Source organism: Gobio gobio (genome assembly GCF_949357685.1).
Source record: "Gobio gobio genome assembly, chromosome: 22".
NCBI lineage: Eukaryota > Metazoa > Chordata > Actinopteri > Cypriniformes > Gobionidae > Gobio > Gobio gobio.
Window position 1 is genome coordinate 10,013,424 of NC_137118.1, and position 13,736 is coordinate 10,027,159.

The 13,736-nt window shown below is 37.4% G+C and overlaps 1 protein-coding gene across 2 annotated transcripts in view; it reads right to left on the reverse strand.

Moving 5' to 3' along the window:
- Positions 1 to 808: 808 nt before the first annotated feature.
- The window catches only part of rab38b (RAB38b, member of RAS oncogene family), a 14,360-nt gene continuing 1,432 nt past the window's right edge, over positions 809 to 13,736 (reverse strand). Inside the window, exons 2-3 of one of the 2 annotated variants that reach the window (XM_079803928.1) lie at positions 8,376 to 8,656; positions 809 to 3,883 (exon numbers count right to left, since the gene is read on the reverse strand). In XM_079803928.1, the coding sequence (XP_079660054.1) occupies positions 3,731 to 3,883; positions 8,376 to 8,656 (434 nt within the window). In that variant the 3' untranslated portion in view covers positions 809 to 3,730. The remainder of the gene's footprint in view (positions 3,884 to 8,375; positions 8,657 to 13,736) is intronic. The other variant, XM_079803929.1, reaches the window with a different exon arrangement.

Below are 13,736 nucleotides of genomic sequence, written 5' to 3' on the forward strand. Positions count from 1 at the left end.
CATGTTTTTATTTTTTCACTTTTTAATGCCCAGAAAGTCAGGGTGACCTTGTTCCAGAATTCCATTTTTCAGGAGAGCAACACAGGCTACTTGTGACTAACAGAAATAATAAGAAACCAAGTAACTCGTCAGTTTGGAGAGTCTTTGCAAAAAATTGTGTCGAGAATATCTCAGGCTACTTTGAAGAGTCCAATAATAGTACCTTACTTTTCATCACACTCTCTTCTTTCATATGCTCTTATAGTGCTGAGTAATGGCACTCATGTGACTATGAGTTTTCCAGCGACCTGTGGTAGTCAAATCCAATTCCTGAGAAAAGCAGATGCAGTCATGCGGTCCATTAAGTGGACACAGGCGCTGGTGTTCTCACCCATGAACATCTTGCTGGCTTGGCAAATAAATGAACTCAACACTCGCTTGAATCCTCATTCCGAACAAAACTGGGAGTGCTATGCACATTATCGATTGAATCTGTGTTTTGAGTGAGTTCCCTGAATTTTAGGCATTGGAAAGGACTTCCAGGAACTTGGTATGAAGCACCTTCTCATGCTTTATAAAGAATCAAAACACAAAACTATAGCCTCCAGAGGCTTGGACGCAAAAAAGAAGAAGTGGCATGCAGTTGTCATGGTGATAACACAAGAGTTGAATATAGGTGGGAAAAGAAGTACAGGGCTGTAATTTGTCTAGCCTTCCCAAAGCTTGTTGTTCCACCTGAGAGATCACGTTTATGTTGTTATACATGCACTTAAATGTAATTGGTGATGATAACTCTTCTGTTAATAATGCTAATCCTGCAGGAAAGATTCAGTCAACAAAACAAGAGATTTTATTTCACTCTACAGCTTTAAATGTAGACATTGCACATTTTTCAAGTGAATATTTGACATGGCATTAAGTGTTTCTTTATATTTTGAAGCAACCGACAACGTCTCGACAAAATGGCTCACGAACACTTATTTACTGATTCAATACAACCCCTAATAATACAACATCCCCCACATAGACAAATACTATCTGAGAATAAAAACTCAAGGCTCTAGATCAATATACACATTAAAGGATTTGGATAAAGCACATGGTGATGTAGGGAATCATGGGAGATTTATATAATGTCAATGAGTCATACACTGAATCACTGCAAAGGAGATGTGAGATGCAGAGAGTGGAATGGGAGTGAAAAAGGGATGAAAAGGAAGGATGGCAGAAGATAAGAAGGGCCAGGGTGTTTAAGGAGATGGAGCGGATGAGGGAAGAGGTTGGCAGCTCTCTTTTTAGAGATACAGATTAAAATATCTACTCTGTGCAAACATTTAATAGACTTGGTTATAAACACTCTAGACAGAATGCCAGTTCAGATCCCATGAATTAAAACAATAAAAATCGCATGAAATTGTATTTATCTTAGCATGCCAGTCCATTTACAGTGTCAATTTAAAGAATGGTAAAATAAGCATATAGACTATGCTTGGTAGTAATACATTACATGTGATCTGATTACAAAAATTTGGTATTTGTAATTAGATTATATTACATTTTGAAATACTCATAATCAGATTATAGTTACCTTTTTACTAATTACATATTATTCACACAACGGTAGTAAATCATTCATAATGTTGTGATTCTCCCTAATTGTTTAATTGTTATTTGAATTATCACTCAGTAAGTCTTTTAAACCATGTATAGCTTTGTATTTGGAAGGTTTTTGTCTTTCAAACACTTTTTTATTATAATTTTTATGATTTATTTAATTAGCTTTTCATTAAACTCACAAACCTTTCACGAACCCCAGTCCCTGACGTAATGTAATGTTTAATGCACATCAAGTTGTTCATAAAAAATATAACAAGATACAGAATATATTTCTTTCTCTTTGTATTTTTATATCAATATGGTACAATAGTATCTTATTCAGTTCAATGTAATAAACAATTTAGTAATCTAAAAGTAATCCGATTCTCCTAAAATCTGTTATGTAATGGATTACTTTACTCCCATGTAATTTGTAATCAGTAACTGACTACAATTTGTAAGTAATCTACAGAATATACACTATATCGTAGGGAACTGGTCTAAACACTCCACATAAATCAAAACCATAAGCTTTAAGTCCATGTTTTTCAGCTTTGATGTCATTTATATGCTAGTGAACTCATAAACATTGAAGTTGAGATAAAATGGAAGACGCGACAGATGCTTTTTTCTTTATTATGACATTAAGTGTAACGGATTTGAAAAAGAAAAAAGGTAGGGCGGGGGTTCTATCCATTGGTTGTTGATTGGATGGAGGCAGATCTGAATGCGAGTGTGCGATCAATTGTAAGAAAGGGGCGGGGTTTAAGCAAACTTAATGATTGAAAGTCTGGCTCTTAAAAATAAAGGTTCTTTGGCGGGGTGTATGGTTCCATGAAGAACCTGTAATATCCAAAGGTTTTTAGTAGCGCAGAAAGGTTCTTTAGACTATAAAATGGTTAGAAAAAATGGTTCTTTAAAGAACCTTTCACAAAACGGTTCTTCAGGACACCAAAAATGGTTCTTCTATGGTATCGCCGTGAAAACCCCTTTTTGGTTCTTCCTGGCACCAGAAGTCGCGTTATGACATTTTGATTAAAAATGACGAGATTACAGAAATTGACGCCAGTTTTTTACTGATTACACATTATTCACACAACGGCAGTAAATCATTCATAATGTAGTGATTCTCCCTAATTATTATTTAATTGTTATTTGAATTATCACTCAGTAAGTCTTTTAACCATGTATTGCTTTGTATTTGGAAGGTGTTTGTCTTTCTATTATAATTTTTATGATTTATTGAATTAGCTTTTCTTTAAACTCACAAACCTTTCATGATTTGTTTTGTTTCAATTGTTAACAATAAGATGAATACCATGCATTTAGAAAACGGATTAATTTTCATTTCAGGCCGACTTTAACTAAAATAACATTTGAAAAAGGCCCAGGCAAAGTATTGATGACTCATCCTGCACTACACAGAATCCGTCCAATCAAATGCTCTCTAGAGTGAGAATGTCCCTCCCACAAATACCACCTGCCACCAACTAGCAAATCCTGGTTCATTATTGTGACATAATGAAAGCATATTTGCTTATTAAAAAAAAAAAAAAAAAGGTAAAAGAAAGAACAAAAAAAGTGTACAGCAAACAAGAACAAAAAAAAAGAACAAGCCCTGTATGTCCTGCCTAAACTTAAACAGAGAAGAAACCTGCTCTTAGTGCAAATGTATGGGGTCTATAAGACTTTTTAGTCTGAAAATGTTGCATTTTCAGTTGACACTGGTGTTATTAAAACTCAGTCCACCAGAACCAGACACAACTGGTTTACATACTGATTGAAACACTCCTGTTTCTGAAAGCATAATCAGCCATCTGTCTGTGTCTGACAGAAATAAATTATCATCTCTCACCTTGTGTAGTCAAGCATGCTAGTCCAGAACTCCCCAGGCTTTTTTAAAACATATACACAAAAAGACTCACTTAAAACATAAGGTGCAGCTTTAAACATGAATACATTTACTCTGTGTGCAAGCTCAAAGTGTCTAGTTTAATGCTGTAGACAGGTGTAACTAACGGAAAGATCTTTCTGCTGGTTGCGGCTTATCGATGGTCGGCCATAGTGCTGGAATCAGAGGGTTTGTGATGTGAAGATCTACGTCCTCTTCGGTCCAAGGACCACCATTGCTGCTGCCAAACATTGTTGGCACCTCTCAAGGTTTGAAACATGCAGAACAGGTAATTTCTTTATCAGAGTTGAGCTGAGGAGAGATGGTATCTGGAACCACTGATTTCAGGATATCGTTCTCACTGGCAATTATGTGTTTCACTAGGAAGTTGGCAGCTTCGTTAATGTTGAGGTTTTCCTTAAATTTGGAGAGGGAGAAAAAACATACATGAAACTTTTATGGACGACCAGGTTTCAGTTTGATCAATCGGGGAGGTGCCTGTGTTTGTGATTTAAGATTAATTTAAAGGAACACGGCAAATTTTTGGGACTTTAGCTTATTCACCGTATCCCCCAGAGTTAGATAAATCCATTTATACCATTCTCATCTCAGTACGTGCCATAACTCTGTCTGACGCACCCACCGCTAACCTAGCTTAGCACAAAGACTGGAGGTAAATGGCTCCAGCTAGCCTACTGCTCAATAAGTGCGGCAACATTTTCCTATTTACATGTTGTGATGTGTATAGTTACATTGTGTACTAAGACCGATGGAAAATGAAAAGTTGTTTTTACTCTCATTCCGGCGTAATGATCAAGGAAATTTGTGCTGTACCATGGGTGCAGCGGCGCAATGATGTTACTGAAAATAGTCCCAGCACGCTCTCTGCAAGCAGGTTGTCACGTAGGTTATGTTGACGGAAGTTAGACTATTTTCAGGCGCTGTGTAATATCATTGCGTTATCATTGAGTTATGGCGCGCATGGAGATGAGAACGGTATAATAAGTGGTGGTGAATAAGCTAAAGTCCCAAAAAGTCGACGTGTTCCTTTAAGATTGATTGGACTCTTCATTAAGGAGAACGAATAGAGGTGCTAAAATAAACTAAATAAATAAATAAAAATACGCCTTTGAAACATCTCAATTGGATTTAATGAGATGGCCTCGGTGTACAAAAGTCCATTCTCCCGTTTCCCTCGGCAACTGCTCTGCATGTGAGTGGCAGGTGTAATTAGCATGCAAATATTAATAAGCTTCAACCAGAAGCTTTAATCAAGCGCTAAAGGTTTACCAAAACAAGTTCTGTCAAAAGATATTTTGTCAGCAGGCTAGAAAAGCTTATTTTATTGTACATAAAGGTGCCACGTTGACATCACATGGGTTGGTAACGCTCTTGACACATTCAAAAGTGGAATACATTAATTGTTGGTGGCAAATGCACCTGCAAATACAAAAAGAGTGCTTTTGTGTGACACACTATTCTAAGACTTCTGTTGAATCAGTGAAAAAATGAACCAATGGACTTCCAAACTAGTACTGCGGCGGTACCCTGGAACAGTTGATGGTAAAACCATGGTATTTGATATTTAACATTGTAGATGATGTTCACTATATTCATAAACTAGGGTATTTACAAGGGACTCCAAAGTATACCATGTAAAACACAGTATTACCCTGATACCATGTCCAAAAACGTCTCTTTTGTAAATTATGTTTTTTAACTTTAGTTAGTGTGTAATGTTGCTGTTTGAGTGTAAAAAGGATCTGCGAGGTTACATTGAGGTTACATTGATATTACAGGTTCTTCATGGAACCATACACCCCGCCAAAGAACCTTTATTTTTAAGAGCCAGACTTTCAATCATTAAGTTTGCTTAAACCCCGCCCCTTTCTTACAATTGATCGCACACTCGCATTCAGATCTGCCTCCATCCAATCAACAAAGCTCAAAGTCCACTACAAAGTGAGATATTTTATTTAACAGAATCCTCTTTCAAAGAGATACAACAAATGACACAATGACAAGGACTACAATGTGTTTTTTACGGATTTGATGAAGTCACAATGTTACTCATTTAAATAATCCCACCCACGGATAAAAAAGGGGGCGAGGCCTGGTTTAGCTGCTGCTATGTCAAAGAGACACTTTTTCCACCCCTTTCCCATAACTCAATTGTTTGACCTTCCTAAGGCGGACAAACTTAGAGTGGTTAAAAGTTATTTTAAACACTGTTCATGAACATTATAACCCCAATGTTTATCTGTGTGCTGCACATTTTACAGAGAACAGCTTCCTGAATTGAACATTGAGTACAATGTAGGCTACGCACAAAAGCTTCTCCTGAAATGGAGCCGTTCCCACTTTGTCGGGACAATCTGTTGTTTGTGGATCACAACTTGTGAGTATGTCTTATTATTTGTAGTTGCGTTTTCTCTTAACAGTTCCAATTATACGTTTTACGTTGTTGCTACGATGTAAACAGAGGGCAAAGCTTTGCCTCTGCACGCCTGCTAGCAAACATTAGTGTTGATATAGTGTTTACTGTAGCGTTTGTAAGACTGTTCAACGCCGCTTAGGAAGCTTAAAGGGACAGTTCACCCAAAAATTTAAATTTGATGTTTATCTGCTTACCCCCAGGGCATCCAAGATATAGGTGACATTGTTTCTTCAGTAGAACACAAATTAAGATTTTTAACTCCAACTGTTGCAGTCTGTCAGTCGTATAATGCATGTGAATGGTAAATTACGCCAGATTGTGTACAGATCTATCACCAGACCAAGCTCAATTTAAGATTGAACATTGGTCTGGGGAGTCTGCTATGTATTTTCTACTGCACAAGAGGCGTGATAAAAAGGCATAATTCAAATGCTTCTGTACGCAATAGAGACAGAGCGTATTTAGGCCACGCCCACACCGGGGGGGAAAACAATCCAACGCTCTCCATTGACTTTGCATTGCGTGCGGCTGCCTCCTTGTCATTTCGGACTTATAACAAAAAACAGAACAATGTCTAAAAGCTGATATGTGGCACAGTGTACAGCAAACAAGCTAAAAAACACTGAAATTTATAAGCCGTCGACCCAAAAAAACGAGCGTTTAAGAAGATAAAAGTGGAGACAGGCAATAAGAAGTGAAGCTTCAGCAGGAAGAATGGGTACATTTTGGGATCCTGACACTCAGTATGCATATGTGTGCAGTAAACATTTTGTCACTGTTAAGTCAAATATCCAAATGTCAGTTTTATATATTATATTTCCTGTCGCTGATTACGTTCCCCTCCAGTGGGTGTAGTTCTCAATGTAATATAACTTGTCGCGCTCTGTCTCAATGGCCTGTATACACTTTTGTGTTCTTATAAGCTCGTTTTTTGGGTCAGCAGCTTATAAAAACTTCTGGGTTTTTGGTTCTGGGTTTTGTTTAGCTTGTTTGTTGTACACTTTGTCACATATCAGCTTTTAGACATTGTTCAGTTTTTTGTTATAAGTCCGAAATGACAAGGAGGCAGCCTCACGCAATGCAAAGTCAATGGAGAGCGTTTGATTGTTTTTCCCCCCCGTTGGGCGTTGTCTTCAGATTATTATGCGTGTCACTCTGTCTCTATTGGACTTCAACCAATCAGACCACAAGAGGCGTGATAAACAAGCATAATTTAAATGACTCTGTATGCAATTGGATAGTCCTTAAACCAATCAGACCACAAGAGGCGTGATCAACGGGCATCGATCCATCCCTTTTCTATCCGTCATCGTGTCAAACCCTCCAATAGCGTGCCAGGTGGATAAGCCAGTCTGTGATTGGTTCCCGCAAAAGTGTAACAGGAGCAGTAGAAATGAATGTACAGGTTTCCAGACCGAGTTGCAGGGCGAAATCAAATCGCCAACAGATCAGGCTGGGTTTACCCAGTCTACAGACCTCACTCACCGGAAATGAAAGCGTGCTGAAGGCTGTTGGACATAGTGGTGTATTAGAGGTAAAAAATGATATAAATACTGTTAGGTTTCTCGACCAAACCGATCGTTTCGTGTCTTAAGACATCAATGTGTCGTCATGAGCCCCAGGGTTTAATTTGGATTTGTCTGTGCATGTTTTTTTTACCCTCATAGATTTTGTTATATCATTATACGACTGACAGACTGCAACGGTTGGAGTTAAAAATCTTCATTTGTGTTCTACTGAAGAAACAAAGTCACCTATATCTTGGATGCCCTGGGGGTAAGCAGATAAACATCAAATTTTCATTTTTGGGTGAACTATCCCTTTAACAATGGTTTTGTGATCGATTACTGCTTGTATTATTGCCATAGTTTTCTGACAAGTATCATGATTAAAATATCTATAACATTGTATCTAAAATGTATACTAAAATGAGTGAGTCCGTGCATGAAATCCATTCAGGACGATCCTCTTGTTTAAGTCTGAATCAGGTTTGAATTGTTTTGAAATTGACGCATTCCTTAATATTTAAGTAGAGTAGAACTCACGGTTATGGTGAGGGTCGTAACATTTCCCGAATCTATCACAACACACTGGGCCAGATAACCAATCACAGCACATTTTGTATTTCGGAACAGGAATTACATGGCGCATTCAAGCCAGACTGGCGAGAGAGGTGCTGCAATAATGTTAAATAATTAAATAAAATAATGTGTTTTTTGAACAATCAAGCATGAAAGCACAGTACAACCCAAAAAGTAAAATAAAAACTTCGGCATAATAGGACCCCTTTGAATCCCATGGTACATGAATACATTTAGTGAATATAGTACAACGGCATCAAAGTACCATGGTATTAGCATCTAAAACCATCACTATATCATGGCTCTGTACATTTTTTGTAAGTGTAAACGCAAACATTCTCTGTCATTACTGTTACTCCATTTAAAATCATTGCAAAATGTTATACCTTACCTTGGCGGACGTTTCAAACCAGCCCACAAATCCATTCTCCTTGCAGTACTGGTCCATCTTCAGGCCGTTGTTAGTCAGAAAGTCTCTATTTTGGTCGCACTTATTGGCCAAGAGCACTGTGGCGACACTCTGGCCATTTGAAAGTATTAATTTTGAGTCCAGATCCTCCTTCCATTTGGAGACTGCCTCAAACGTGGTGGGTCTGTTCACATCAAAAACAATGATCGCCCCCATGGCCTCCCGGTAATAAACCCGCGTCATGTTCCCGAACCTCTCCTGACCTTCCAGCACAGATGGAGAAGGAGAAAAAAGGTACAAAACAATTGGGAAAAGCACAACACAACAAGCCAAATGCAACATAGATATATCATTACTCCAGTCTTCAGTGTCACATGATCCTTCAGAAATCATTCGAATAAGCTGATTTTCTGGTCAAGAAACATTTCTTATTATCAATGTTGAAAACAGTTGTGCTGCCTCACATTTTTGTGGAAACTGACATTTTTCAGGATTCTTTGATGAAAAGAAAATTCAAAAGAACAGCATTTATTTGAAATATTTTGTAATATTATAAATGTTACTTAATCAAGTTAATGTGTCCTTGCTGAATAAATGTATTCATTTCTTTAAAGTGCCCCTATTACGGTTTTTGAATATTCCCTTTCATGCAGTGTGTAACATCTGTTTGTGAATGTAAACGTTCTGCAAAGTTGTAAAGTCTTACTGAAATACTACTGCAAATCAGCTGTGGGACACTATTACCCAAAACTGTGTCTATTAATGCAGACTGTCTGTCGTTCTTACTACTTTATGTAAAGATAAAGGATGGAGCCAAATTTGTTTATCAAACTTTAATGTTACATCAGTCATTCACGTTAGTGCTGAGCTATGCACTGTTATTGAAACAGTTCCCGCATGTGCACAGCAATAAATTGGAAATATACACATATACACGTTGATGGACATACATTGGTTAATGCTGATGGTGAGGAATTACAGTTGCAACATCTCATAATGTTGCTCAAAATCGGTAGCATATCACAGAGAAACGTTCTGCTTGCGATGGAGGTTCGGGTTGAATAACTAGTTCTTCCAATGTTTGCTCGGATTGATATGGTAAAAGCGATTGCGGTCTTTAGGAAGCAGAGCTGAAGTTTATGGTAATAGGCGTTTGGTTTCTGATGTAAGCGGTAGACCAATCAGAGCAGAGCAGGCTCTCGAAAAGGAGGGATGTATGCTGCCTTCATGTGCTATCTGAAATTTCATACTTCCCGTTTGTGATTACGAGCTTATCGCGTTAAAATTTTGACTTGCGAGGGCGTTCATGTCCCATTTTTAAACTAGGAAACTAGTATTTACGATAATTCCGATAGCACGTGAAGGCAGCATTAGGCCCGATCAGACAGAACGCGTTTTTGCAGTGAGAGGCGCCTTTTTTGAATAGATTTCTGTTGGCAGAGAGCGATATGTGCGCTGCTTATGTGTCCCGGGCTATGGAAAGCCTAGAGGGCCAAAAACACGTGAATTTTAACACGTATTTAACGTGAATTTCACGTGTATTTAAATAAATGGAAATACGCGTTAAATACGTGTTAAAATTCACGTGTTTTTAGCCCTCTTGGCTTTCCATACCAGGCGCATCGCGTTTTAACTGCCTGCTGCGCCTCACATTTTTGAAGGAGCGCTCTGAGTGCATGAAGTTGAAAAAAAAAATCAACTCTGAACAGAAAAGCGCCCGACGTCATCGCGTTTTCCCCATTGTCCAATCAAATGAATGGAGAGGCGGGCCTTCCGTTGTGGTAACGGTTATCTTGATTAGACTCAGGGGTTGCCTAAACAAAAAAACAAAAAAAAACGCAGCACACTTTAGGGCCCTATAATTTATAAAAAGACGGTATCGCGGAATTCTCATATTAACACGGAATCTAGTGTTAACGCAGAATTTCCCCGAATTTTACATATTTGGAATGAAATGCTGTATTGTGTGGGAAAAGAATGTATGTCTGTGGAAAATGCAGACCGGGGGAAGCAAATCTGGACGACACAACCCCTCCCGTCATTTCAGCTCCCCTTTCAAAACAATGAAAGTCTGCTTTCGTCGACGAAAAAGTTAAGAAACTCAATGCTAAGCCCTCAGTACCGAGCTGAGCACTTGCTGTATTTTGCCTTGTTTTTAATGCACTTTAATGTACTGTATGGAAAATAATGTCTTAAATGAACTTGAGAGAAAATGAGATGCGCGGGACAGCGTGTCAGATCCGCGTCATGTTCTGCAGCGGTAGATCTTAAAGTGACAGTAGCACTGATGATGTCTGTCATTAATGTTCATCAAAGAACAACGGGAACAGAGAAAATTGTAGCTTTAATTATTCCATATTTCACTTATTATTTATGCAGTGAAAGGGTTAGTTCACCCAAAAAATTAAATTCTGTCATTAATTACTTACCCGTAAGACCTCCGTTCATCTTCGGAACACAAATGAAGATATTTTATTTGAAATCCGATCGCTCAGAAAGGCCTCCATTGGCACAATGCACTTTACACTCTCAAGACCCATAAAAGGTACTAAAGACGTCGTTACAAAGTCCATCTCACTACAGTGGTTCTAAAATAACTTTATAAAGCAACGAGAATAGTTTTTGTGTGCAAAAAAAACCTAAATAACGACTTATATAGTGATGACCGATTTCAAAACACGGCTTTGAAGCGTTTTGAATCAGTGAGTCGAATCATGATTCGGATCGCGTGTCAAACTGCTGAAATCACGTGACTTTGGCGATCCAAACCGCTGAATTGACTCGCTGATTCATAACGCTTCGAAGCTTTATGATGCAGTGTTTTGAAATCGGTCATCACTATATAAGTCGTTATTTAGGTTTTTTTGCGCACAAAAACTATTCTCGTCGCTTTATAAAGTTCTTGTAGAACCACTGTAGTGAGATGGACTTTGTAACGACGTCTTTAGTACCTTTTATGGGTCTCTGTGTAAAGATTGTTTTAAGTTCAATTAAATTAAAGGTTGTTTTTTTTTAAAGATTAATAAATGTTGAAATTGTAGCTTTCAGTTATACTGTAATATAATGTCATTAATGTTTAATTATATTAATAAATATTTAAAATATGCTGTCTTTAAATTGTTTCTTCATTAATTTGGAGAGTAACTGAAATTATTACAATATCAAAATAATAAAAACTCCAATGTTTTTAATTGCAATTAATCATGATTAATTACAGAAAAAATTTGATTAATTATTTTTTTTTAATCAATTCACAGCACTTATATTGAAGTACTTAGAGTGCAGTGTTATGTTGCATCATGCAGTATTTGTCCTGAAAAGTAAATGTGATGATCGTTACCTCAATAAATTTAAGGTCATTCCTATTTTATGTTTTATGTTCTATTATATTAACATTTAAAGCACACTCTTTTTACGACTAAAATAACAGTTGAGTTATGGATTCCCAAAAATTATAACGGAAAAAAAGGAATGAGCAAAAATTAAAACGGAAAAAGCGTAATTAGCAATAATTAAAACGGAAAAAATGGAATTTGGGAAAAAATAAAACAGATTTTATAGGGCCCTAACACTGCTATTTTTTTAAATTAAACGTCAACCAAAAAAGGCGGTTCGGTGCGCCTCGCGTTTCTGTCTGATCAGAGCCTTAAAGAGACTGATTCATCCGTCGAGTCGTTTGAGAATCATTGACAAATGATGTGATGTGCAATGTAGGCCTTTATTCTGAGAAAGTGAATATTTTTTGACCTTTGAAGCATTTAAACCTGTTTTGGGAGACCTCCACAACAAAGTTAGGGACCTTTAAAACAGCATAATAAGGCACTTTAACAAAAATCTTACTGACCCCAAAGGTTTGAACATTAGTGTATATTATATACATAAATTGCATAGACACAGTAAGATATATTTTAGCAGCTCATGCCAGACACTCTCAAAATCTAAGAAAGATCGTGCCAAGATAAATTTGGCATGATTGCATTTAGTATAATCAATCTACAGGACAAAAGCACATGACTCTATACAATTAATTGTGTAATTTCCTGCAATGTGCATCGTTCTGAGCAGTATCCACAGCAAACTTTTGCTTATTCAATTGAATATGCTCATTACTACTGATTTTTTTTTCTTTTCCCCAGCTTATGGCACATTCCATCTGTGTCTGACTCTGAATGCAGCCACTCTTCTGGGCTGCCAACATTACACAACATTCCCTAGGACAGCTGTTTCTCTCAGTTTGTTCTGTTATTTATTTAAAATTAGAATCAGGAGGTGCGTGTTAAACTCTATGGGTCTGACAGCAGTCTGCTTCACACTTGATGGACCACGAATCCATATGGGCTTTTCAGATACAATCCATATGGGCTTTTTTTTCCAGATATTACACAGGTGTTGTACAACAGCAGCACTGAATTATGAACAATGGATTATAGTGTAGTTCATCGATCAGGTTGTGTTTATGAAGTCACTCGCACTTGAAAACAGGAATTTTCACATGGGCTGCTATTACTGCTATCGTTGACTGAAATTTGATGAAGCAGTGCCAAATTTCCCATTACAGAAATAGTTACGGTCACCTAACTTGAGAACTTGGCAAAATGTGCGTGCTTTCGGAGAGGCAAGGAAAATGAACTCAGCATGTTTCACTTCATGATATTGTACGTCAGATGACTTCCTGGGCAGCAATGGGGAGTTTATGAAGCCCACAAGGAGTTTATGACTGTATGACTGCTGAGTCATGTCAGGAAGAGAGTTAAACATAAAGTCTGTCCTACTGCGGACATTAATAATGAAGAACAAACCCTTAAATTCATTAGTCCAGTTTATGAGTGGTTCAATCAATAGTTTAACAATGCATTGTCCATTAGGCCAACTTCTTACTTATTTTAAGTAAGGTAGACTTTCTCACAAAAGTGTGTTGTTTTGGATAAGTAGGGTGATATGGGGTAAGATGATCACCACACACCTCCACGCTATTTTTTATGTTATTATTTCATCTGAATATCAACATTTGTGAGATTTAGTCAGTCGAAACTCTGGAAAATAGTGATCTATAACATTGTATGTTTATTTGTTAATGAGGGATTTTTTGACACATTCATGTTTTTTTTAGATTTGTAGAGTAAAAGTTACAGTTTACAGCTTCTTACCTCAGAGTCATGTAGTGGGCCAACTTACCCCTCTTTTAATATTTTACATTTTGTGCTATGACAACGTAAATTAGCAAATGTTTCTATTTACTTCCTTTAACACATTGGCATCCTCCACATGCTAAACTTATAGGCTATCTAAATGTTACAATTTAAAAGTACGTCAACATTGTTCTTAAGGGGGCATCTTCCCTTA